Here is a 27,137-nt window from a genome sequence, read left to right on the forward strand (position 1 = left end):
CTGAGTTTAGATAGATAAATAAAGAGAAGGAAAGACAGGAACACATAGGCCAAAGTCATAGTAATTTTTTTTTTATCATCTGCACAATGCACTTCTTATCTATCTAATGCATAGTTTGGGTTTCTTAAATTTGGAAACTCTAACCCTTAGGACCCTGACTCAAGTGGCCTCATTCTGCCTAGTGTAAGGTGACTAAAAAGAAGCCGTTGACATCTTACATTCTGCACATTCCTTGAGGTTGCCTGGATTAAGACATTTAGAAATATATTCAGAAATGAGTGGACGGTCACCCCCAAACCTGTCACCTCCATGAAAAGAGAAAACTGATAATTCATTATGTTTTACTCCATCAAGCACTGTGTGAACTCAGTACTCAGGAGTGCCTCTGAGAGGATGCTGCCCAAGTTCAGCATCATAGAATCCACAGGAAATGAAAATGCATGTTCACATAGCATTAATGCAAGTATCCAAAGTTGAGTTACATACCTGCATTTAATAAAGGCAAGTTGTCCTTCCCGCTCACACTTTCTGGCGCTGTACATTCATATGCTAGTGCACACTAGGAATCAATAGAAAAAAATTAATCATGCTTTAAAATAATGAAATGAGAGACTAAATGATTTACTTTTGTTTGTAACAACATGGAGCTCGACATGTGATTTCAAGAGTTTTAAACAAATTGTTTCTAACTTCATCTTGAATGTATTGTTTGCTTAAACTGTGACCATTTGCTCATATCTATATCTAATACACTTGGACTATGTAATTACAGAGTCCACTTTAGTTCTGGTTAAAGGGCACTCAAGGAATAACCAAAAAGAAGAAAATGACTGTTGCTCAGCACAAAAATAAAATATACAACCTTAGGAAAGTGAGTCAAGGACCCAAATATTTACATTCCCTTCACATTGGTGAATTTCAGCATGTCATTACCTATATTTTCAGTAAAGGAAATGTCAAAATAAAACAAAAGCATATTGAATAATCTCACTTATAGGACAAACAGATATTCTTTGTCTCTAGCTCATAAAATAAGAGGTGCACTATTATAAATAACCTGCTTTGCAAAGCTAATGATTGAGAGTTCAGAACATCTGAAACTAAGGATTCTTTAGATAGAAGGAGAAGAAGGCACAGAAGAGGACAGTTACATGTCCCCAGCGACCAAAGCATAGCAGGAAACAGTGTCCCGAACATTTCCTCACTTGTCTTCCTACGAAGCTGTAACTAATAGAAGAAACAAACTTCTTCCAGCCCCAAGAGGCTGGTGAGAGACTAATGTTCCTTCCTCTCCTGCCAAAGAGGAGAGGAAGCAGGGAGAATTTCCACAGCAAGCGTGCCAGATATTAACAGTCAATATAAACAAAACAAATAAAAGGCCTAGAATATTCTTAGGTTGAGAGCATCTAAGGGAAATGATTATCCATCTATAGGTCCCACCAGATGCTTCAGGGAAGCACCTACAGCCTCAGAACCCCATCCCCAGGGAGGTGACCCAGAATTCCTTGGGCTATTTCCTATCTGCTCTAATATGCACCCCTCACCCTCATTTCCACCCCTTCTTCCTTTCCCTAGCGACTGGTCTTTTCTAGAAGCTCAGACACAGAACCTTCATAATAAAGGAATACACATATGCCTGAAACACTTTTGAAGAGGAAGACAAAAATTCCAAGTCTTTGTTAATAGCACTAAATTTTGTCTAGTACTTATGCCTTGACTATGACATTTATCTACAATATGCAGTAAGTTGGCTAATACAGTTTTGCAGTTTCTGTATTGAGTTTACAGAAAAGTTACTACAGACTTTATTCTTTTAAATAATTTTTCTAACCAACTAACCAACTACAAGTCATCTGTGGTCATCTTCCCTTCCCTCACAGGTAGGCTGGAAAGGAACTCTTTTTTTTTTTTTTTTTTTTGGTTTTTCGAGACAGGGTTTCTCTGTGTAGCTTTGGTGCCTGTCCTGGAACTCACTCTGTAGCCCAGGCTGGCCTCGAACTCACAGAGATCTGCCTGCCTCTGCCTCCTGAATGCTGGGATTAAAGGCATGCACCACCACCGCCCAGCTGGAAGGGTACTCTTCAAACCCCTGGAGACCCTTGCAGTGAGACTTGAGTTACTTCAGGCTCATTTCTCCCGTTTCCAATACGTTCTCTTCTCTTTTCAGTTCCCACAAAGCTGTTAAATGATCTCTTAGGAGTACTGTAATCATCATCATATCAGCGTGTGTGTCCACGTGCTGAAGTCAGATCTAAGGGCCTCAGACTGGTGTAGAAACTCTTCCACAGTGTGTGTGTGTGTGTGTGTGTGTGTGTGTGTGTGTGTGTGTGTGACAGCTGTCCATGAAATAATTAGAGACAGTTTTGAGACATCGTCTTTTGAAGAAGCATGCTGTCAACAGAGCATAGCAGAGTGATCTATATGGAACCTTTTTAACAAAATACTGAATTCACAGGGATCAGGGCTGTTCTGAGATACTTTTTTCCTCCATGGAGGCAACACTGGCTTTGTCGTCAAAGACCACTTTACGATTAAATAAAGATGAGGAACGAATAGAAGGTCCTCATCTGTGACAAAGGACACATGGGAATAGGACCTTCCCACCCCACATCTCCCGTCCAAACTGGAAAGCAGATGGTATCATCTCAACTTAATAGCATTCTAATTTTGAATGGACTATTCACAGTTAAATAGAGATTTAGGTCCATGACACAAAATCATACAACATCCCCCACAACTGATTAAATCAACCAATACTGCTCACCAGGAATCAGGTTAAATCAACCAATTCTGCTCACCAGGAATCAAGTTAAATCAACTAATATTGCTCACCAGGAATCAAGTTAAATCAACTAATATTGCTCATCAGGAATCAAGTTACCAAATTGGCATATTGATTTTTAGGTTTATACATTCTAGAACTATAACAAATAAACTTCTGTTTTTTATGTTACCTAGAGCACATACTTTGTTATGGAATCCCAAACTGTCCAATGCAAGTGACAACCTTTTGTAGGTTTCAATACACGTGACATGTGATGCTTCCTGAAACACCAACTACAGCGCTAAGAAAGTTCTACTCTTTCCTTTCAAGTCCATGCAGTTTTCATTTATTGATTTCTTCTCCCTCCTCTGTGTGTGTGTGTGTGTGTGTGTGTGTGTGTGTGTGTGTGTGTGTGTCTCCATATGCACACTGTGGAAGAGAGGGCAGAACTTTGGGTGTTTCTCTCTATCACTCTCATTTCAGTGTCTGGAGAGGCTGTCTCTCACTGAAAGGAAGCTCACCATTTTGGTCAGGCTGGCTAGGCAGCAAGCGCTCAGGATCAGCCTGTCTCTACTCCAGGCCCACAGTGCTGGGCTTACAGGCACTCACAGTCATGCTCAACTTTTTAGTGGGTGCTGGGTTTCAAACGCTTGTTTGGCTAGTGCTATTATCAAATGGGCCATCTCCCCAACCATTCAAAGCCATGTAGACTATAAAGATGGCTATTATTCAGTAGTAACTCCTAGACTAAATCTTTTATCAGTCACCAGCCACATACATTTAGATCAGCTCTGGTGACAGACAGTGTCACACACTTTATAACAATTTTGAGTGGCAAGATCTATGGAGAAGTTTATCCTTGGCCGTTCTAAAAACATGTCGCACAGTGCTGACATAAAATTTATTTTCATGTAATTCATATGAATATTGTATATATGAGAACTTAATATACATTCATCACTTAATTATATTCTTAAGGGTTGGCAGAAGACTGTAAGTTATTTTATAAAAGAGAAAATTGCAAAAACTCAAGATTTGCTGCAAGTCCAAACAGGACCAAGTTTATGTCAACAATGTTTGGCGTATTTATGAGTTCTGTTAACTTCCAGCACACATCTGGGACTGCCAATGTCTATCAAAAACAAAAAATCCATTTCATCTGTTATGAATCCACATTTCTGGCCCATAAAAGTTATGTGGTACTTTGGTGGGGCATCCTGGGTAACAAGTTCTTCAGTTCTGAAAAGAGCATCACTCCAGTTGCAGTTTTGTCACACTACTAAACTAGAGCACAGGGCAGGGGAGCTGTGAGGAGGATCCAGAGGGGGCTCAGGGCAGACCCAGCAGCCCTCAGTCTGCATGACCCAATCATAGCAGTTCACTCAAGTCCGGGGTGGGTAAACAGTTGAGATAAAGCAGACACGTTCTGGAACAGACTTAGCATCCCTCATTTTACAAGGCTTTGTTCAAGTAATGGCCTGGTACCAAGGGGCTGGTCAGTACAGGGCCATCCAGGGACAGGCAGATGAGGAAAAGCGGCTCATCTTTGAAATGGGGGTGATGCTATGGCAGCTGGGGTCCCGGTACACTGTTACAGGTTCAGGCAGGCCTGTCTGCTTACTTCAGTACTTGGTGCCCAGTTTAGAGTTCGAATTGTCTTTTGTCCAAGCTAACGGGAGAATGTGTGTCGTGGTGGCAACGACGAGCTTTACGTGCTCCAGGGATGTGGCTGGAGTGGAAGGACTAAGCCCCAGGCCAGACGTCTCAAATGCACAAAGCCAAAGATCTGCTTCAGAAACTTGTCATGGCCCTACTTTCAAAGGCAGCCTTGGCATACGTCACAGTGTCTGATAAGGCCCCTGGAGAATGGGAGGGAGAATGCATTCGGGGAAAGAGGAAATAGCAGCCTGATCAGGGAAAAGAGAAACAGTTTTTGAAAGACAGAAGTATGTTTTATAAATGTTAGGTAAACATAATCTCCCAAGTAGGTATTTCCCAATGCTCAAACATCAAGCACATTCTATGCTGGCTATTCTTGGTTGTCAGCTTGACTACAACTGGAATCAACTGAGACACAAGCTGAGTGGGCTAGCCTGTGATGGTGTTCCTCAGGCGGATTATAGGAAGCAGGGATATCCATCCTAAATGTGGGCCGTGCCTTCTGGTGGCAGCCCAGAGCTTTCTGGACACAGAAGAAGAAACATTGCTTTTTGTCTGTTGGCCTTTACTCTTGCTGGCAATTCCATCTGTCCTGTGGCTGTGGCATTCCTTCCCTGATGTTAGAACCAACTTCTTTGGCACGCCAACACGAATAAAGACGGAGAGCTCCAGGAACCTCCAGGCCTTTGGCATCCGCTCAGGACCGCAGAGGGATCCAGCCTCACCATGGACTGAACAACTGCTGAATTCTCCACCTCTCCAGTGTGAGGCAGCCATTGTCAGTCTCCCTGGACCACACTCATATAACACACACACACACACACACACACACACACACACACACACACACACACTCTCTATCAGTTTCAGCTCTGCTCCCTTATAGAAACCTGACTAATACATATTCTACGTTAAGGAGCAACAAACTAGAAAATAAGTCACAGCAGGCTTTATCCTTTAAAATGATCATTTAATACAAAGTATAAGTTATAGTATGAAAAAGCATTTTGTTATTAAAATTATAGCATAAAATGTCTTCCTATTAAACTCTTGGAAATTTTTTAAGCCTGAACTGTGTGTCCTAATTGCTTTAATACAATAAAAAATTACATTTGTAAGGAAAAGATTAGGCTGATGTTTATATTGTCTGTTGTTATTGCTGTCGTTACAGAAAGGGGAAAAGAAAGAGAAAGGCCTGAGTAGATCTTCCTCAGGTTCGGACTTCAAAAACACTGTTTTATTTTATTTATTATATTGCTAGCATTGACTGTCCTCCAGACCTATGTCTCGGTTCTATTCTGCTCTCTCCCTCGCTCTCTCCCTCCCCTCTCCTCTCTCTCTGTGCAATTTTATAAAATACAAAGTTCCTGTTAAATATGCCCTCCTTTATATAAAATTCAAATTAGAATTGCATCTCTTTCCAAAGATGTCTTTGGGAATAAAGAGCAGGCTATGCTTGGCAGTCACTTTCCCAGAATCCTCCCTGTGTCTCATGCAGGGTAATCATGGCAGAATGCAACAATGATCTCCACTTTTGTTCCAGCTGAGAAGAGATCATATCAACATGGGGCTGGCACAGAAGAGTAAGGTGTTCTGAATGGCACAAAGCTTTAAGCAGCTCTGGGGAAATGGGTACTCTGCTTCAGAGAGGAAATGCACATATTGGGCCTTGATTCCAGGGATGATTTCTCATTTAGCTTTTGAATAATGAGATTTCAAACCCCACAGGATGTTGGCAACACAGGCTTCTGGCCAAACTTATCATTTCTAATTTAATCTGTGCAATGAGCTGACTGCAATCCTACCTTTTGTCCCTGCACATCTGTCGTGATGTGGTCGGTGTCCCCATCCTCAATCTCCCCCATCTTCACAAGGCTGACTTCTATGGTGCCGACCACTTTGCCACCATCTGAAGTTCTGCAAGTGAAAAATCAATGAAATACTAAGGTAAGTATCCTCTCTCTTATAAGACATCCAGAACACATTTACTTCTGAAAACCAGGGACTGTTATTTAATTTAAACAGATCTGGTCCATGCACCACAAATCACATTGCTAGCACTGTGTCATTTTCGTGAATTCATGAGGTAGGACCATGGATGGCAATGTGAAGATGAACCTCCCAAAGGGCTCTCAGGAGTACCCGCAGAGGAAAGAACACAATGCAAGTGATCAAAACCCTACACTACATTATAAACCCTGGGTTATAAATGAAAATCTCTACCACAGCATAAACTGGTGCCCCTCTATCCCAACCACATGAGATAAAGCTCATGTCTATTACAGAAGTACTGCTGTGTGAAACAAAAAAGAAATATCTAGGTATATTGGTATAGCTGGGCCACTGGCTCCAAAATTTGACTATGTTCCTATTCTTTAATATCTTCTTCTCAAGAGACAATGCAAAGATGTGTCCTAGCAAACCTAAGCGAAGATGCTTGAAGCAGAACCAACAAGCATCTTAGTAGTAGTAGTAGTAGTAGTAGTAGTAGTAGTAGTAGTAATAGTAGTAATAGTAATAGTAGTAGTGGTAATAGAGAATCTTAGACAAAAGTGGGAACCTAAAGCAGAAATGACTCATCCAGGAACAAAGCGGCAATGCTAGGCATCCATCCTCTTAATGTTTATTAGTCATTGAAAGGCTCATCTATATTTAGTGATGATGCTGATTGTACTAGTAAGATTTTCATCATCATAATTTTCATCAGGATAAAATACTATGATTGGTAATAATAAAGCACACTAAAGATAAAATTAACAAACCACAAAGTTTGAAGATTCTCTAGTCTTGTTTTGTTTTTCCCTAGGCAGGAAAATCTGAAGAATAAATGGTTCCATCACACCATGGAAACACCAACATCATGCTACTGAGTTTCCCTTTAGCCTTGTGAAAACAGGGGTTGTGCCATTCCAGAGGTTTGATGTGTTAAAACTTCCTTCTAAGCCCTCGGGTTAGACTAATACTCTTTGCCAGCATTCTATTCTGAAATCTGTCTAACCTTATTCTTGATATTGATGTTGTACATAATTTAACAAGTACCTTCTAAATATCCTTGTTATAAGAGGTGTTAGAAAAAGAAATAAGAAAATTAATGTAGTTCATCAAAATGCTAATTAAAGAATGAGTAAGTGAAAATGATGCTCAATTGTGTTACTAGCTCATGGTGATTTTTCTTCTAATAAAATAAAATGTAGAAATTAAAATGTACAAAAAGAAACTGGAATAGGAAAATCCTGGTGATATTTGTACAACTAAACTCACATTAAAATAAAAATAAATATTTTTCACATAGAAAAAAGTGTGATTTATTGTTAAATAGTATGCCAAATTTCTTACTAAGATATTAAATAAATGCTTCTTATAACTTTAATTCCAATAGTAATTAAAATATCAAGTCCAGTTCTGAAATCAAAATAGAAAAACATTTTTTTCATCAGTTGTTTGTGTGTGTGTGTATGTGTGTGTGTTGTGATTTGTGATCTGTGATAGTGTAGAAAATCACATTAGTGTCAATTCTGAGATAGTTTTAAATAATTCATTTTATCATTTGCTGCTTAAATATGTCAAAACAAGGCGTTACAAGTCATAAAATGGCATATCTCTGAATAACTCTTCAACACCTGTAGTTAAAAGGTTTAATTATGACCTTTATTGGTAGTACGAATCACTGTTTCCTGGAGATGTGCAGACTTTTCCCCTGAAATTGATTACCCATCACAAAAAAAAATCTTTTAATTCTCAAAGAGAAGTATTTGAACATTTTTGCTTGAGCACACTAAGCTAGTCTAATTTTAGGTAATGTAGTCCCTGTGTATAACACGCTGGATCTCTCTCTCAGCTAACACACGCATTGCATCGGATGACTGAAACACCTGGTGGTGAATGAGTCACTCTGTTCTAGTGCTGTGTAATAAAGGGATTTATCCACTGTGTGTACAGATCTGCACCTGAGGACTGGGTTTGCAAGTCATGGGACCTTTTGTTCTCCTCATTTGAACTTAGTCCTTCTTTTCCAGACTAGATTTTGAGAGGTGATGAAGGTTAGGTGTCCAGCCAGTGTCTTACCAAGGTCTCTACTTCCTCTCCACTTGGACCCGGTGCTAGAAGCTGTACAGCGGCCGGCAAGCGGGCATGAATTGGGTCTCCATGGTCATCACATTCAGTGAATTCTCTCCACAATGGTACCGAAGTGGACAGAAAGACTGTGACCAAAGCCTGTGATGCATCTTGGCACCTTTATTTCAGGAGTATTTGGATGCTCACAGCACCCATAGGAGCTTAGTGCTGGTGTGACATTTAAAATCCTAATGGTGGAGAACAGGTCAATCACTATTGCAATGCAAGATATCACCTTCTCAAAATGCTAAGGTAGATTAATAGACAATGCACAAGGATGTGTGTGTGTGTGTGTGTGTGTGTGTGTGTGTGTGTAAATTCTGATTCACTGATCTTTTGTTCCCTTTTAAAGCATCTGGCTGCTTGCTCAATGACTTACCTGTCTTTTGTATTTCCTACATTATCTCCTATATCAGTGGCCCTCAGCCTTCCTAATGTTGTGACACTTTAATACAGTTCCTCATGTTGTGGTGACCCCCAACCATAAAATTACTTTTGTTACTACTTCATAATTGTAATTTTGCTGCTGTTATGAATCATAATGTAAATATCTGTGTTTCTGATGGTTAGATGAACCCTGTGAAAGGGTCATTAGACCCCCCAAAGGGGTCATGACCCAGAGACTGAGAACCACTGCTCTACAGACTTCCATTTAGACACTGAGTAGAATAAAAGGAAGGCTCTTGCTAAAACTACTGATATTAGAATTCTAGCTTTAATTTCCCCTATAATCACTTTCCATAGGCAGCTGTTCAAAGTTCTCAGAAGTGCACGTCCCCATTTGAGATCTGTGACACACAGAGGTGGATCAGGTTAGACACTAAGGAACTGAATCCATAACCCCTCAACCCTGCTTCAGTCCTTTACTGAACTAAACTGTAATGTACATTTGAGGTTATTAGTTGTGCTACAATATTTTTCCACTCAGAGTACAGCCATCAACACACTTCTTAGATGGCAAAGTCACAGTTCATGAACCTAGAGGTCGTTACAAGACCACTTCTGAAAGATTTAGAAATAGATGCTTTAGTTTGTTTTTCAGATTCAGGACTAAACACAAAAGTTCCTTTATTTCAACATGGTAGTCTTAATGCCATTTCATAATGCCTTCCAAAACCAGAAATACTGGCCAGTGTACCAGAATCCATCCTCAGATGATGTTTAACTATGCTTTCAGCTCATCTCTCTTCACATGGAGAATGCTTTAGCAACAATATCTTAACCATTATTCAGCATGAAAGCCCTAGCAGATTTTAATTTTTGAAAATGGATCATTATCTCTACAGAAATATATTGAAGAGAGTTTTGGACTAGGAACCAAGAAACCCGAGTTCTACACCCAGCTCAGTTATGGATTAGCTCCTTGAGTTAAGGCGGACTACTTCTCTGGGTTCAGTTTAATTTACTGGAAAACAGAGTTCAAACTGGTACTGGGAAAAAAAAACCACTCTAGCTCCATGTTCTAGTCATTTCTGTGACCCCCTTATACACATCAGCAGCAAACATGTTGATGCACATGTGAGAACAATGTCAGGCATGATACAGCCTCCCTGCTTTTCCCTCATCCACCTACCCATCTCCATTTACCCCCAAACAAAGCAAATGTCTGCCAAACTTGGGGAGTAACTGAACAACGACTTTGGTTGAAGCAAATGCAAAGGCAATCCTGGTACATCCTAGTGATTCATGTGGCAACGCAGTGAGGTTGAAGTGTTAACACCCCCTGCAACACAAAGAGATGAGGCCATGTGCTCTTACGTGGTGCATTGACAGCCCATTACTACCAGGAAGAGCACAAGAGAATACGCCCCCTGCAGTATTTCCATCAGACCATCAAGTTCCCTTCCCATCATCAAAGGGACCTAAATATTTAATTGTGACAAGTTGTGGAAGGAAAGAATGGGGGATTTCAGCAACACAAATCTATACACCCTTCCTACTTAGGATTTCAGAGATATGAATACAATAGTGATGGGGGTCCTTGGAAGTCTGACTTTAAAATACACCCCCTCGTGCTTCCTAATGAAATATTCACCCTCACAGGCAGAAACATGCATATATTTTTAGAAGATAGAAGGAAATGCAAAAGGCGGAATATGTGTCTTTTAGTGACACACATTCTCTAAGTGTTTTCCTGCCTATTTTGCCGTCCTTTAACAGATCAAAAAGAAAAAGAAAAGAAAAACACTCCCAAAGATGTTAAACATCAAAATGTAAACAACACCTCTCTTCTGGAAATGCCACTGCAATGCAAACCACCAAATGTCTCTGTAAACATCCAGGGGAAAGCCATCATTAGCCCTGTCAGCCTTTGTGAATATCAAGCAGTTCTGGTGTCATACACAGGGATTTGCAGCCGTGAGACATGCTTTGCATCTAAGCCATCGAGACATGCAGCTCAGAAATGAAAATCTCATCCGAACAAGAAAATAAACAAAGGCCATATGTAGCAGACACGGAGAGTCTTTCTGGTGCATATAATTATACTGTTAGATTAACCCAGGGTGCATGGAAGTGAGAAGACCATGTAGGAATAGATAGCTGAGGCCATCCGAATTCTGTACGACATTCATGAGTAATCAAGGCCGAAGAACTCTTCCAAGCCAGCCATTAAACATTAGGTTCCAACAGTCTTAGAGCCCACCCTCCACTGTGTCACCCTTGGGGCTTTTATCTTCCTCTTTAGAAACTCATCCCCAGAAACTCTACAAGATTCAGCCCCTCTTCTATGAAACCCTAACACAATTCAATCCATCCAGCTGGGCCCCCAGCTTCCCCATCTAGAATTCCAAATTCCCTTTCTCCTGACCTCACTATTTTATAGTCTATCATTTTATACCAGACCCTCCTGTCCTCAAATCCAAACTCGTTCACATGAACAGTATTGGTTTCGGAAACCCAAGCCCCAAGTATCCGGTTTCTACCTTTCCTTAGTCCTCCAATCACTAAGCCCCAGTGCCCCCCCCCCCCACGCATCCCAAGCAGCTCCGTCATTTCTCTTGCGTTCTACCCAAAGAACCTGCTTCTTCCCTGAAGTCTTCCTCTCACATCCCATCCACACCAGGTTCTCTGCCCTCACTCTTCCTTTCATTATTTTATTTTGTTTCTCATGTTAAATCTTTAGCCATTGTTCAATCTAAATTACAGAAGCTAAACAATATAGTCTGTCTTTCCAGACCCTATAGCAGGAACTGCTAAAGTTTATGGAAAACTTTGTATTTTGATTTATAATGACTCACCTCATCACTAAGCAATTGTTTAATAATTTAAAAAATTTATTTATTTATGTGTGTATGTGTGCCTAAGTGTATATATACATGTATATATGAGTGTGTGTGTGCACGTGCACGTGCATTGCATGTATGCAGTGCTCTCAAAGGCTGGAGGAGTATACAGGATCCCCTGGAACTATATTTATAAGCAGCTATTAGACAACTGATATGGGTGCTGGGAACCCCTAACCTCTGCAAAAGCAATGTGGGCTCTTACCAACTGAGCATCTCTCAGGCCCTTCTCTATTTTTGAGAGAAGGTCTCATGGATCCCAGGCTTACCTTGGACTCACTATGTAATCAAGGATGGCTGTGACCTTCTGCTCCTCTTGCCTCCTACTCTCAAAGACTGCAACGCGGGGTTATATATTATTATAGAATTATTGGTATAAAGCTTAGGTTACCAAAAAAAAATGCACAGGATGGAACTACTGGCCATCCATGTTTCAGACTCACTGGTTTGGAATTCCTCCTTATTGTTCAAAAAAAAGTGCCAATCAGACATGAGGAATTCCACTCAAATAAATCAACAAAAGCAAATATTACTCTACTAAATTAAAATAAATGATAAATTTTAGTTGAGAAGCTGTTGGTTTGATGATAAGTGTGAAACATAAATGATTTCCTTTAATTAAGGCATATGGATCATCAAGATGAAGAAACAGGTTGACTAATAGAAACACCTTTGTCAGAATTTGAAGCAACTAAGACTACACTGAAGTGAACAGGACACTCTAGTCTGCCAGTTGGATTGCAGCTGTAGACAGCGTGGAAGGCTACTGTGCCATCACACACTGAGTGAGCCACCCAGTCAGTGCAGAAAACATGATCACTGCAGTATTTGAGGACTTGAAAGCAAATAGCAGAGGACATATGAGACGAGAAAGTCAGAATCTCAAATATCAGCGAACCAGCAGCTATGAGAGTCCATTTCCCTTCTGATCTTCCTTGACCTAGACTAAACACAGTCCCAGTCTTAGAGATTATCCTTAGTGTAAACAGGGTCCAGACCTCTGCTGTCAGCTCAGGATACAGAAGTTAGGACTCCTGATACTCCAAGACAAAGGAGTCTCTCTCTGCATTCTCTTGTGCTCTAGATCCCTGTACCCTCATGGTGACAGTGGTGGAGACAGCGATCAAAGTGGACGGAACCAGGCCTCATAGGCTGCTCTGTCATTCACACCTTCCTGTAAACTACGAGAGGAGAGCTTCTCCAGGTGAAGCTACAACCCCAATTGTGTGGGATGGTGCCCTTTACATGTCCATCATTTCTGTTCTCCTCTCATGTGATCCTAGAAAGAGGGTGGGATTACACAGAAAAAAAAAGGCAAATAATAATGATGGAGAACTAACAAGAGAAAGCTGCAGGACACAAAGCAGTGCCAGAGAGGTCATGGGGAAGATGGAAGAAAGGAAAAGGAGCTCCAATGTTGTTAGTGGGCTCCCAGGAACAGGCTGTGGATCTGACGTAGACTCTAAGAAGTGATGTATTAAGACAGATCATCAGGAAGACTTGTGTACTTGAATGATAGATACCAGGATAGATCCAAAGGACACAATGGCTTGGAAAACAGAAATGAGAATACAGGGTTTCTCCAGATAAGAAGTTAGCACACGCCGGGCAGTGGTGGCACACGCCTTTAATCCCAGCACTCGGGAGGCAGAGCCAGGCGAATCTCTGTGAGTTCGAGGCCAGCCTGGGCTACCAAGTGAGTTCCAGGAGAGGCACAAAGCTACACAGAGAAACCCTGTCTCGAATAACCAAAAAAAAATAATAATAATAATAAAAAAAAGAAGTTAGCACACAAACATTTAGCCATAAACAACTGGAAAACAGTTTTAAATATCTTTATAGGAGGTTCAAAAATTGTAAAAGGTAAAATCCTATTAATGTCAATGATACACATAAAGAAAGTCTAGATAAGTAGACACGCGTTGATAAAGGATTAGAAGATACAGAATTATTAAAGCTGTCACCTCTCCCCAAGCTGGTCCACAGATTCTGTATGATATGAACAAAAATCCAAGGACAAATGTTTGGTGACTTCCTTGAACTGATTTCTGGAGTTCAAGGAAAGGAAATAGAATGGACAAAACAACCTTGAGAGAGAAAAAGTGAAATATTTGCTGGAACTGATGCTAGATGTAGTAGAAACCTACAGAAACTATACAGCTAGAAAGAGAGCCCAAATGCATTAGTAAAAGCTAAATAAAAGAAAAGAAAGGCAATATGCCTAATTGGTTTCTGAAAAAGTTATGAGCAAGTCAGTAGAGAAAAGTCTTTTCAGTAAATGGTGCTGAGACAATAAGATCTTTATTTGAAATAATAAAAAAAAAAAACCAACTCTGCTTGAACTTCACAACTTTAGTAAAAGATAAAGCAGTCCATGAACCTAGACTTATAAAAATGATGCAGGGTAAATTCTGGACCAGACTTTAGCAAAGAACACGTGACACCAAATTCATGTCCTACGAAAGAAGAAAAGTGTCAGGATATGGGAGCTAATTATTGTAAAGCCAGCATTTGGGAAATGAAGGTAAGAGGATGGGTAATTCCATGTTAGCCTGGGCTAAATGATATGACTATGTTAAAACATCAAGTGGTGGGCAGAGATCACAGCAAAGAGGGATCAGGAGACAGGGAGAAAGAAGAAAAGAAGAGGAAAGAGCCAGACTGGAACATCGTCAGAATTGACAACTTCAGCACTGGAGAAGACTGTTATAAGAATAAAACATCAGGGGTGGTGGTGGTGGTGGTGGTGGTGGTGGTGGTGGTGGTGGTGGTGGTGGTGGTGCACACACACCTTTAATCCCAGCACTCAGGAGGCAGAGGTAGACAGATCTCTGTGAGTTCAAAGTCTACAAAGTGAGTTCCAGGACAACCAGAGCTGTTACACAGAGAAACCCTGTCTTAAAAAACCAAAATAATAATAATAATAATAATAATAATAATAATAATAATAATAATAATAGTAATAATAATAGGACAAGTATTTAACTAGGAAAAAAATTCTGATGTGGCATGTGTGAAAAAGAATTTGAACTAAAATATACAGAACGCTCTTAGAACTCTGCAATAATGAAACAAGAAAATAACTAACTAATGAATATGTAAAATACTTGAACACTTACATTTGAAAAGGAGGGTGTACAGATGGCACAATCATGTGAGGAGATGATCTACAGCGTGAGAAAATGAAAACCACTATGATATGCTGCTTCGACAACTTAGGCAGCCAGCACGGCTGAACACTGACGGACACTCTCGTATAATGCTGACAGGGAAATAGTTCAGCAGTTTCTCTGAAAGCCAAACACTTACCAGGTAAGCTAGAAGCAAAAATCATAGACATCTATCCTAAGAAACGAAAACTTGGAATCATTTGTAAAAGTACACACAAAAAAAAATTTAACAGCTTTATTCATAATCGCCAGACAATGAAAGCGTCCCAAATGTCACATAATGTGAATTATTCAACCAACTGTAGTATACCCATGGCATGAAATATTATTTATCAAGAAAAAGAAACCTGGCCCCCACAAAAAATTGTATGAATTTTAGGTATTAGACTGAGTGAACGGAGTTGATTTCTATGGTTTAGATATTATTAGATTCCCAATTGTTCAATTTCTATCTTAAAAATTAAAAATCCACTAGAAGGGACAATAGACCCTTTGGGGACAGAACAGAGGTGGCTTTGGGGGGGTGATCAGAGCTCACCAGCAGCAGGAGGGCTTTCCTCGTGGTGATGGCTGGACCATCTGGCCATCTCTGCTTCTGGCCCTGTAATGCACACTTCATTATGTGTTATAATTCACAGAAATATACAAACACTTTTACACTATTAGGTTGTAAAGCTGAATAAATGAGAAGGAAGATAGCAATCTTCTCTGAAAATAAATTAATAAAAAGCAAAACAACAATTTAGTCTGGGAAAGTAAAAAAATCCCCTCATCTTAAAGGGGTTTCTTTTCCATTTCAACCAAATCTAATTTTCAATATTTCCTTGGGATGGCAGACCCAAAGTATGCATTTTATCTCATGCACTTTGCTTTTAAAGTAACTAAAGACATTAGAAATCTCATACATGAAATTTAAAAAAATACCACAATTCATCAAATTGGATAGGAAATTGCTCATTCAAGGACACACAATGAATTTGCCACACCAGTGACCCAGGATCAGGGTCTAAGTCAATCAGTCATCTACTGCAAAGGTATTCACTGAGACAGATATAAAGGAAACTATTGCTAGGCTTTTGCTTTGTTTTATGATGATGACTTGTCAGCATTGATCACTTGAGTTGGGGGAAGGATGGGTGGAGAGGAGGGTTCACATGTGGAAGAGGCCTTTGAAAGAGGAGGGAAGTGGTGTCAAGACTAGGATTGTGCAGGGTTAGTACACAAACAGCCACTAAACTTGAGTAAATGTGGACTTTTTTGAAAGGAAAAAAATGGGGCTGGTGAAATGACTCCCTGAGTAAAGGTGCTTGGTCAGTATGCCTGGTAACTGGGTCAGACTCCTGAAGCCCACACAGAGGAAGGATAGGCCCTATTTTTGAGTGTTGTCCTGAGGTCCACAAGAGTGTTGTGAGATGCACATGTCCGCACAGGCACACACAAACAATGAGAAAACTATAAAAATAAAAAGATTTAAATGAGAAGAATGTACATATCTTTAAGGTTGGGGCAGAGCTTTTGTTCTTTCTACAGAACTTTTTATGTGAATGGCTTTCAAATGTTACAATGCTAATCAAAAGGCACTTGGATACTAAAAACACACACGACAATCATGGAGAATTGGCACACTCAGTTATTAAATGCTGATGATAAGACTGTATTTAATATTAAAATTTTGAGGTACATATTTTTAATCAGACTTTTTTGTGCTTTTGAGTTTTGTGTCAGCTTCTAATAGTAGGAGGGAGTACAAGAGATTTATCAAGAATGCCAGAACCCAAAGGTCAGAATTATGGTGTGCGAAATGATTTTAAAGTATAATGTATTTCCAACCCGTACAGTCAGAAATTCAATGAGTTTTAAATTCTAGGAGACATGTACTTTGAGACTGAACAGCTCTTGTGACCTACATTCTCATGCTTAATTGCTTCTGGATTTGTTTTAAATTCTTCTATGACTCACTAACAAAATCCTTCAGTTTTTCCAAATGACATTTTCTTTTCTCCTTTAATTTAGCATCATCTTCTACCAATAATATTTTGAAATTCATAAAAAAACTATAGAAATATAAAAATAATGTAAAATTAATAGAAAACAGTCATTACTTAAAAACACTTGTTATTTGTATTACTAATCATTGTTCCAGTCACAGGAATGGAACAGAGCAAAGGACAACAATGCTTATCTTTATGGAAATTACATTCTAGAAACAAACAAGCTATATATCAGATGGTCAGAGCCCTGGAGGAAAAACAGTTAGTGGAGAAGGATCGTGAAGTACTGTGTTGAGGTAGTTACTTTGTAATGAGGGATGGACAAAGGTCTCTAAAATGACATTTGAACAAGCACCAAAGGAAGAGAGGCTGAACTGTACATCTCCCTGGAGGAAGAGCATTCCAGGGAGCAGAGCATTCAAAGGTCTTGAAATGAAATGGTGCTGCCATGTTCTAAAAACAGCAAAGCAGAGATGCCAGGTCACTGGAAAAAAAGGACTAAGAGATCCATCCTAGTTTCATGTCTATTTCTATGATCAAATATCCTGACCAAAAGTAACAGTTGGGAGAAATGGTCGATTTGACTAGCAGCTCTAGGTTATTGTTAAGGGGAAGTCACAAACTCAGGACCTTTGGACAGTTAAGAACAGAGAGAAGCTCTATGGTTGTGGCACACACCTTTAATCCAGCACTTAGGAGACAGAGGCAGGTTAATCTTCAGGTTCGAGGCCAGCCTGGTCTACAGAGCAAGTTCCAGGACAGCTAGAACTACAGAGAGAAACCCTGACTCAAAAAAGGGGGTAGGACAAAGAGAAATGAATGCACTAAGGCTGCCTGCTCTCTCTCTCTCTCTCTCTCTCTCTCTCTCTCTCTCTCTCTCTCTCTCTCTCTCTCTCTCTCTCTCTCTCCTCTTTTCATTCTTCCTTGCTAGTAAAGTTAGGATGTAGCCTAGAGAATGTTGCTATCCACAGTGAGCTGGGTCTTTCTATATCAAGTCATGCCACAGACATGTCAACAGCCCAATCTGACCTATTCCTCATTAAGACTCTGCAGGTGGTTCTAGGTTGGGCCAAGCTGAGAGTTAAAATAACCAGCACAAGAAGCACATGTGAATCTTAATACAACCTCGCTTGTTTTCACAGACTTAGTAACTCAAAACAGCACTCTAACTTTCATAGGTTCTATGGTTCAGAAATCATCAGAGTCCTTGAATCAGAGTCTAACCAAGTCGAAGTCAAGATGCAGGCTGGGTATAACAATCTCTTTCACTCATGGAGGCTCTAGGGAAGAACATGCTTCCTATGAGAGCTGGGAGAATGTATTCCCTTGAGGCTATGTTTGATTGAGGTTTCCATTTTCTGTCACATTATCAGTTGGACGTGATGCTCCAGTTCTCTATTCCATAAGACTTTCTCCAAAGAAACTCCAAACACAGTAGTTTGGTTTTTTTTCAGAGCTAACAGTAGGCTTGCCCATGCCCGGTTAGCTAAGACAGTATCTTACATGGTACCCTGGCCACTGATGTATAAAGTATATGATTGGCTACCCACTAGCAGAGGATGAGAGCTGAAACTGATGGGCAAGGCGGTTCCCCTGTCATTTTCCCGGGTTATACCCACACTGAAGGGGAAGGTGTTGTGCAAAGCATTCCTCTAGTGGTGGGGATCATTTGGGACTATCTTAGCATCCTGTCTCTCACTAACAAAGGTTTATGAAAGAGTTTAGACTAGAATTTTACAGGCCACTGTAGGAACTTTCATTTTCCTTCTCACTAGAATAATCAACAGAGCATTTTGAACTGAGGTAAGTTTTGAAGTGAGAACTTGAGTTACAAGTGGAGACATGATGGGTAGATGGGAAAGTAAAGCCCCAGGAAGACAACTGAGAGAGAAAAGGCTAGAGTCGAGGTGGATCAGAGTCTAGTTTAACTATGGTTCAGAAATCATCAGAGTCCTTGAATCAGAGGTCTAACCAAGTCGAAGTCAAAAATGCAGGCTGGGTATAACAATCTCTTTCACTCATGGAGGCTCTAGGGAAGAACATGCTTCCTATGAGAAAATACACTGTGGGAAACTGTCAAATTATTCCAGTGAAGCAGAAACCAAACAAATTAGCTAAGAAAGGAAGAGGCGAGAACGTTTCAAGATTTGAGGAATGGATGTAGCATGAAGCTATGGCCCAGACAGTGAGACTGTGAATGAATCACGGGTTAAATGGTAGTTCTGCACCTGTTATTGAAGATACCCAAGAAATTAGGGTGCATGCTCCCAAATGCAGCCTGTGAACATGGAAGGCAGATGCCTCTACACAGTTGAAGAAATGTAATTGTGAGCTAGGTAAGATAGATAGTGGTTTTAGTTAGATTTATTTGTATCAAAAATAGTAGCTTATAGTTTTAATTCAATGGTTTATTATACTACATTTTGCTCAATAGGAAAGGGGAGACTCAGGAGTTGAGGGCATATGATTTCTAGGAGATGGACCATGAGACCTTAGTTAGGCAAAAGGAGAGGGCACTTGAGGGGGCTGTGAAGGACAAAGATGAGAAGTAGCAGTAGTGACTCCGGGGTCACAGACATACTACTTGGAATGTTCTAGAAAGATCCAAAGCAATATGCTTAAAGTGGAGACTCTGGAGGGATGGGATTAATACCATTTGTCAGGTAGCTAGAAAAGAAACCTTAAGATAAGATGAACTACTAAAGTAGGGTAGAAAAGCCCCAAGAGTTCAATGATTGATAAAGGTCACTGACATGGCTACTGAATCCAATTGTCAGAGAGAAGTCATGCTGAACTGATACTGTGTCAATAGTTAAAACTTCACAGATGGCGGTGACAGATAAAGTTCACCATAGAAAGGGGAGAGGCCAGATGGTAGGAAGCATCAAATTCAGAAGATTCAGATGCTATACAAAGAACGTAAGGTTAGAAACAAAGGTGGCTGGGGAGAGCTGGCAGAGCTGTGAGAGTGGAGCTCAGACACCAGGACTCAGTGAGCGAGCAGAAGCTAGCAGGGGCAGTCAGAGCACCAAAGAGAAAGAAGGATACGACACCAGACAAAGGATGGACAAAGAGCACCAGGAATGCCACATGGTGACTAAACACTGGAGTGAAACACAGACTGAGTTTAGTCAAAGCGTGCGAGGGTAGGCAGTCTTAGGCATAAGGCTAGAATAAAGGCCTTCAAGGACCTGTCTTCTGATTCTAGCTTGTTCCGCCTTATTGTCTGAACTCTGCATTGCTGAACCATTTGGTAAATATTCTCTAAGTCAAATGTGGCTGATTTCACAGCTGAAATGGATTAAATAGAGTCATAAAGATTTAGACAGAATTCTGCTATTTTTGTTGAGGAAGTAGGGTGAGTGTATTGTTTTTATCTGCACCAAATAAGGATATCAGCAAAGACAAATCAACAGCAAAATGAAATCAACTGTCTCCTACCAGTTTTCTATAGAGTACCCAAGAAGGATGTGTCCTCCCTCCTCTACTTCTCCCCTCCAGATGTCATTGCAGATTTCTGACAAGAGCAAGATGCCTCTCTTAGTAATTCTAAGCACACTTCTAAGGGTTCATGTGAGGAAATAAATTTGGCTTTAATCTAGACTGAAGTGCAAACAGGATGAGGAGATAAATGACCAGAGCCATAGAATTAAAATTTATAATTCCAAAAACATTATTATACTCTTCTGTAAATTTTAGGTAACTGGAAGAAATGTGTTCCCAGTAAAAGGATTCACTTGTTTTACCTAACACCGGATTTAGCATTTCTTATCTGTTAATATTAGAAAAGCTCTTAAGTCCTTTGACCATCAGTTCTGACTACAGTGAGTGAATCCTATGGTCCATGCTCACCTTCAGCCTCTCCTGGTTCATCTTGTGGAAACTGAGTCATCAGAAGTACTGATGATTACCTAAGAATCCTAGGGTCAGAAGATTGTCTTGTATTTATTTTAAATGTATTACTGAAAGCCAGAAGAAAAGAGTAGCCTTATTCTGATTTGCAGTGTTCGTGGGAAACAGCGGTGGTTTGGTTCGGTTCTCGGCAGCCTGCTCTTCAGCTCTGAGGAATTTTTCCTTCTGCTATACTAATTGATCTTTCCTCAGAGTAGGCCACGTTTGGGAGGAATTTATCTCTCCTCTTTATTTCCTTCCCTGGGTTTCTTCTCATAGGCTGCATTGTCTACACAGCAGCAGGAGCTCCCGCTCCTGGCTCCTCTGTGCTAGGCTAAGCTGTTCTTTATGTGTAGAGAATGTTTTCTTATAAGCATCTTTATCTTCTTCCAGGAGAGTACACGCATTATCTGCAATGTTCTGGTCCATGGTGTGCTTCCAAATTACTGCTACAGTGAATTTTGCTTCCCAAATGTGACTGTGGAATCGTTCATTATCAAGAAGGATAGACGAACTTCCTTCTATAACTCCCTTCAGAGCCTGTTAAATACTTTATTTCCAGAATATTCCCAGCAAGAAGTGTAAGTGCAAAACATTTTCATATCTTGTGAGGGGAGTTCCGAGGCGTGAGCTGCACAGAATGCCAGGCTCAGTCCCTGTAATGATTAATCCTCACTGTCAGCTTGTCTGGATTTAGAAAGTCCATGGAAATGCACCTTTGGGAGTGTCTATGAAAATGTTTCCAAAAGATTTCAGTCGGTGGGAAAGACCACTCTGCTGGTGAAGGACATCATGCCGTGGCCTGGTGTCAGGAACCGAATAAAGTGAAGAAAGTGAGCTGCATCCCAGCATGCACTTGTCTCTTCTCCCTGACTATGGACACACTGTGAACAGCTCTGTTGTATTCTTTGGTCGTGTCTTCCCTAGGGTGATGGACTGCTCTCAACTGTAAAGCAAAATCACCTCTCCCTTAAGCTGCTTCTGTTAGGCATTGTATCACAGCACCAAAACATAAAGCAAGAAAGACCTAATCCACCCTTTGATGCAGCCATGAACAATCTGGGGTTGCATAAACCATCGTCGTGGGTAAGGATTCAGTGCATTTTTATCCTGGATGACTATGTGTCTTCAAATGCTGACACCTGTTTAACTCTTGCCTTCTTTTAAGCACATTGATGTCTTTAAGTAGACTGTATTCTTCACAACTTCAATGAACTTCCTTCTATGGAACTGAGTATCACATCTGTTGCTTTCAGAAGTCGAGTGATGGTTATGTTTGGGTTTTTACTAGTAATGAGGAAACACATATGATACAGCTAAGGTACTGCCTGAAGGTGTTTAAAAAACTGTAGCAAAATCTAATAACCTTCATTTTAATCCAGAGAAGTAGCAACTAACAACCCCACCACCAACTTGGGTGTTCCAAACTCATCGGTTCCCTCTCTCGGAGTTCTGGAGGCTGGATGTCAGGCTCGGGGTTCTCATGCCGGCTTGCAGGCGGCTGCCTTCAGCTGTGTCCTCACATAGGGCAGAGGGAACAAGTTCTTAGCACGTTGAATGCGAGTGCAAATCCCAGGAAGACCTTTCACCATGAATCCACAAAGCTCTAACCATCTGCCTAAATCGCCATCTTCAAGTTTAACACGTGAATCGGAAAGGAATAGGCTCAGACAGTGAGCCTCTAGCAATCTTCAAACATTTCCATTTCGAAAATTACCAAAAAAATCTTCATTTTGGTCACTAAACATAATTTTTATCTAATGAAAACCTTTAAGTCATATTTTTAGAATCTGGGAAGTTTTATACTGTGGCTTTGAGTACTTGATCTGGTTCACCTTCTTTCAATAACCCTCATCTTGCATTCTGCAAGACTCCGCTGTGTACGAGTTGTCTTCTCTCAACAGAATTGTACCAGGGGCTGACTCAGTTGAAAACATTCTGTAGGCATTTGGCTGAGTTGCTTGTCCATGAGAACTAGTGTTATTACAGGATGTAACCACTGCTTTCTCCCCAGAAGAGAGGGAATGCCTGGACCCACTGGGTGGAATTTTATAGCAAAGTGAACTCAGATAATGCCATATGCATTATTTCCCTAGGATGTGGTGTTTTTTTTTTTTTTTTTTGAGACAGGGTTTCTCTGTGTAGCTTTGCGCCTTTCCTGGAACTCACTTGGTAGCCCAGTCTGGCCTCGAACTCACAGAGATCCGCCTGGCTCTGCCTCCCAAGTGCTGGGATTAAAGGCGTGCGCCACCACCGCCCGGCGGATGTGGTGTTTTTAAGCGATATCTGGTCATACCTGGAGCAAAGAAAAGAGTGTAGGAGTGAAACAGTAAAAGTGACGGTAGCTGTGTACCTGCACCTAGCTGCAATGTGACCATCTACCAAATAGTCCCACCGCCATAACTGGAACCACTCCTGCCACCACAACCTCCCTGCCGTGGTGGACTGTCGCCTTAGACTGACATTTCTGCCTGTCAGTGCAGATCTTATCAACAGAAGTCAAGGATGACGGGAGAGTCCCAGGAAGACACAAGGGCTGGGATTCCAGAGACAAGTTACTATTTTCTTTCTATATGTATCAAACTCTACCACAATGAGTAGACGTAGGAAACACACCACCTAAGAGTAACTATTAAACACACCAGTGTTTGTTGTCCTAGTCAGGAGACACTGATCAATATCGTGTCCCTAAGAACTTACAGAGCAGACATTCAGAAACTCCTTGTAGGACACAAAGGAACTGACATGGTCAGTCCTGTGATGTTCAGTGTTTGCCAGAGCCTCCTGCCTCTGAGGCCCATTCAGAAGAGGCTCACATTCAGGTTCCCTGAAAATGCTCACAAAGATGTAGATTCAGAGAAAAATGCTATGAGGAGCCTTGAGACACTATGCTTCTTGGACAGTCATTACTCTGGCTCGTAATTTTCAAGGGTCACTATGTTGTTAGAGGATATATATATACATATATATATATATATATATACATATACATATACATATATATATAACTTTTTCCTCTATGGACTGATATTCTCACCATGTATAAACAACATGTAGGTAGTGGTGTAGTTCTGTATTTGATTATACTATAAAGCATAATAAATGTCTACTTGAGTAGATAAATCTCTGTGAAAAATTTTAAGTGCATCCAACATGGAAGAATGGTAGCTGGAGGGAAGACCCGGGACAGCTGGCTGTGGAGGACAACAAGAAGGCAGTACTGGAGAGGGTTTGGCTTCGGTTCACTCTGGGATGGAAATTATACTTGTTAGTGCATTAAAATAACATTTCCCCTCTCTTTCTTTTCCATTTTTACTTGCATCTGAAATGAAATAGCATGAGCACCCCACACACCATTATTTTCTGGTACTTCTGCAGAAGGGAGGTAGCCCTAGCAATGCTAGGATTTTAACTCTTTAAATATGACTTGGGTTTGCTGTCAGTCTCAAAGGTTAAATTTTCTTCAGTAGGAAATTACTATTTTTTTTAAAATTTTCATTGTGTGTTTCATGTAAGGCATAGGGTTCATTGATCTCTATAATAGTCTCTCCTGTTATTTTTTTTAATGAATCAATGTGTTACAGACTATTTTTTGTTGTTGTTGTTATTCTTTGGTTGGTTGGTTGGGTTTCTTTTTGTTGTTGTTGTTGTTGTTGTTGTTTTTCTGAGACATGGTTTCTCTGTGCAGCCCTGGCTGTCCTGAAACTCACTCTGTTTACCAGGCTGGTCTCGAACTCACAGAGATCTACCTGCCTCTGCCTCCCAAGTGCTGGGATTAAAGGTGTGCACCATCACCACCAAGTTAATTACAGATCTTTTTTGAAAGCACTGAACAATGCTTTCTAGAATATCCTTTAATCACTGAATGTTAAGGCTTCAGTGATGATTTTTCTCCACTTAATCAGAAATATATGTCCTTGACTATAATTTTAAAGACCTTCCTGGTCTACAGGGAGTGTCATGATTATTTTCATCATTAGTTCGTTATTGCGAACTTCAGTCACTTAAGTGGATACAATTCAGAACTGAGCTCAGAATTGTCTTCTTAAAACTAACTTCCTGTCAGTCTCCAACATCAGCACCAACAGCAGCTCCACAAACCAAACCAACAAAACAAAAACAGCAAAAGCCTTGCTTTCATTTTGTTCTGTCTTTTCTCTCACATCTCACATCCATCCTATTGCCAAATCAAATCCATCCTATCGCCAAACCAAGTTTGTCCTTTTATGGAAAATGAATCCAGAGTGAGATTCTGTCTCACCAACCCTGAACTACCTCCTTATTGCCAGCTCCCAACACTGCTCACATGACCTGATATGGTCACTTCCCACCGGTTCTCATTTTCCCTGCTCCCACTCTTGCCCTCCTCAAGTCTGTCTAATCACAACTTGGAGGTGAATCTTGCATTTGTCTGTTCAGATCCCTATTATAGCTCAACTTTCCTCTGAGTACAAGATGATACGGGCACCATGGCCTTCACCCATCCACCAACTGGATGTTAGTACTTCATTAGTCTCTTCCTTGGTTCTGTGGCTTGCTCAACTCACTCAAACATTTGCTCCACAGGACTCTGCTACTCCTGGTACGCTACAGACAAACTCCTTCCGGAGCTTCATCTGACCTCTGGTTTTCCTGGGAAGAGCATCATCACCATCACCAGTGCCGGGCTTAGATCTGCTAAGTGGTTTTTCTCACTGCTGACTTTGCTCAGATAGTCTTTCTAATGAAATTTGCGCTGAAGTCTCAAGACTCAAGTGATAATATGTGAGGACAGTGTAGGACAAAAGCAAGAAGGCATTAGTCAGCCTAGGGTTGTTTAAGTCCCGTTTGACAAAAACAAAACAAAACAAAACAAAAAACGAAAACAAGTGTGGTCTTGGTGTTATGGATACTTGATGTTTGTGACAGCAATAGTGAATAGTGGCCAGTGTTCATTACGGACTATGGAACAGGCACTATTTCAACTGCATTGCATGTGTTATTAAAAAATTACAAACTACATGCTATTCTTAGCTCTATTTCCAGGTAATATTTGTGAGACTTCCAGAGAACCCGAACTAGAGCCTCTCTTTCTCCTTCCTAAAACTTATGTAAAGGAACCAACTGGCAGCCCTACACTTTGCCACAGACCCTCATGACTCGCAAGGATGTGGTGACTGAGTACAGAGGACTCAAAAATTAAAGGGAAAACTCAGAGTGACTCTTCATGTATTATTATAAAACACTGCTTTGTTCTCTGGTTCCGGGCTCTCTAACAATTTCATGAGTGACCCAGATCCTGCTTAAAACCAATTACACTTAATGTAGCTTGAAAAGTTCTCAGCCTCCTTTCCAACTCACCTCCCTGCAGGAGAGCACAGGACAGAAAGTGTGCAAGGCTCCCTTTGAAGACAGTTCCACAAGGTGTAAAAATGGGAAAACTCTACAGGGACGGCATGTATCCCCATTTTTAGTAACCCTGATCAGGAAATTCAAATAAAACTCTTTTGTATCATTTTATTTTCATGACTGGGCATTTTCAAATTTAAAGAATTCAAAGACATGACAAGGACAATCTTTTAGGAAATACTATAATTCCATAATAAATATTATAAAAGCAGTTATGTGCATTTCTAACATTTTCCTCTTCCCACAGCCTTCATGCAGCTTACAGTTTCTCTTGGTCTATTCTTCAAGTGATCATTTGAGTAGAATTTGCTTCATGATGTAGTGAAGGTGTTGGGGACTGAGAGATGACATGGAGAAGAGGAGGCAGAAAATCCTTGTAATCAAATGATAGCATAATTTACTTTAAACCTGGCATTGGAGTTTATAATTTACCTCTTCTTATTGGTGTTATTCTCACCACTCGACAGGTTGGGAAATTTAAGCAAAGTAATTAGTTCCTGATGACAGTGACTTCTTTCATTATAGTCTCAGCTGATCCTTTCATGTTCTTAAAGGCCAATGCACTTATGCCCTGCAGAAATCCATCTGTACTGGAACTGGTGACAAATCTCAACAGCCAAGACATTTAGTGTCAGTGGGCAATTTGCCCAATAAGCAAACACAAGGCCCCTTGGAGACCATCTCTTCCATTTACCATGCAAGCCACTGAGAAATCTTCAATTTGATTTTAGATAAGAAAACAGGATTTTTCATGCAAATCTAATAAGTTCCAAGTACTCCAATCAGGGAATCCAGTGACTCACTCACCAAATTATTGGCTGGTCTAAAGACAAATGTCTCCCACTGTACACAGCATTGAGGAAAACAACCCTGA

At 40.5% G+C, this 27,137-nt stretch overlaps 1 protein-coding gene across 8 annotated transcripts in view; it reads right to left on the minus strand.

The window, feature by feature from the left end:
• Inpp4b (inositol polyphosphate-4-phosphatase type II B) overlaps nt 1-27,137 on the minus strand; it is a 359,360-nt gene that overhangs the window by 206,052 nt on the left and 126,171 nt on the right. For 6 of the 8 annotated variants that reach the window (XM_059262652.1, XM_059262647.1, XM_059262649.1 and 3 more), the window contains 2 exons: nt 6,229-6,340; nt 487-559 (listed from right to left, as the gene is read on the minus strand). In XM_059262652.1, the coding sequence (XP_059118635.1) occupies nt 487-559; nt 6,229-6,340 (185 nt within the window). Of the gene's footprint in view, nt 1-486; nt 560-6,228; nt 6,341-27,137 lie in introns of those variants that run through there. The other 2 variants (XM_059262653.1, XM_059262654.1) reach the window with 1 other exon arrangement.

The sequence above is a fragment of the Peromyscus eremicus genome, chromosome 5, assembly GCF_949786415.1.
Source record: "Peromyscus eremicus chromosome 5, PerEre_H2_v1, whole genome shotgun sequence".
In the NCBI taxonomy this organism is placed as follows: domain Eukaryota; kingdom Metazoa; phylum Chordata; class Mammalia; order Rodentia; family Cricetidae; genus Peromyscus; species Peromyscus eremicus.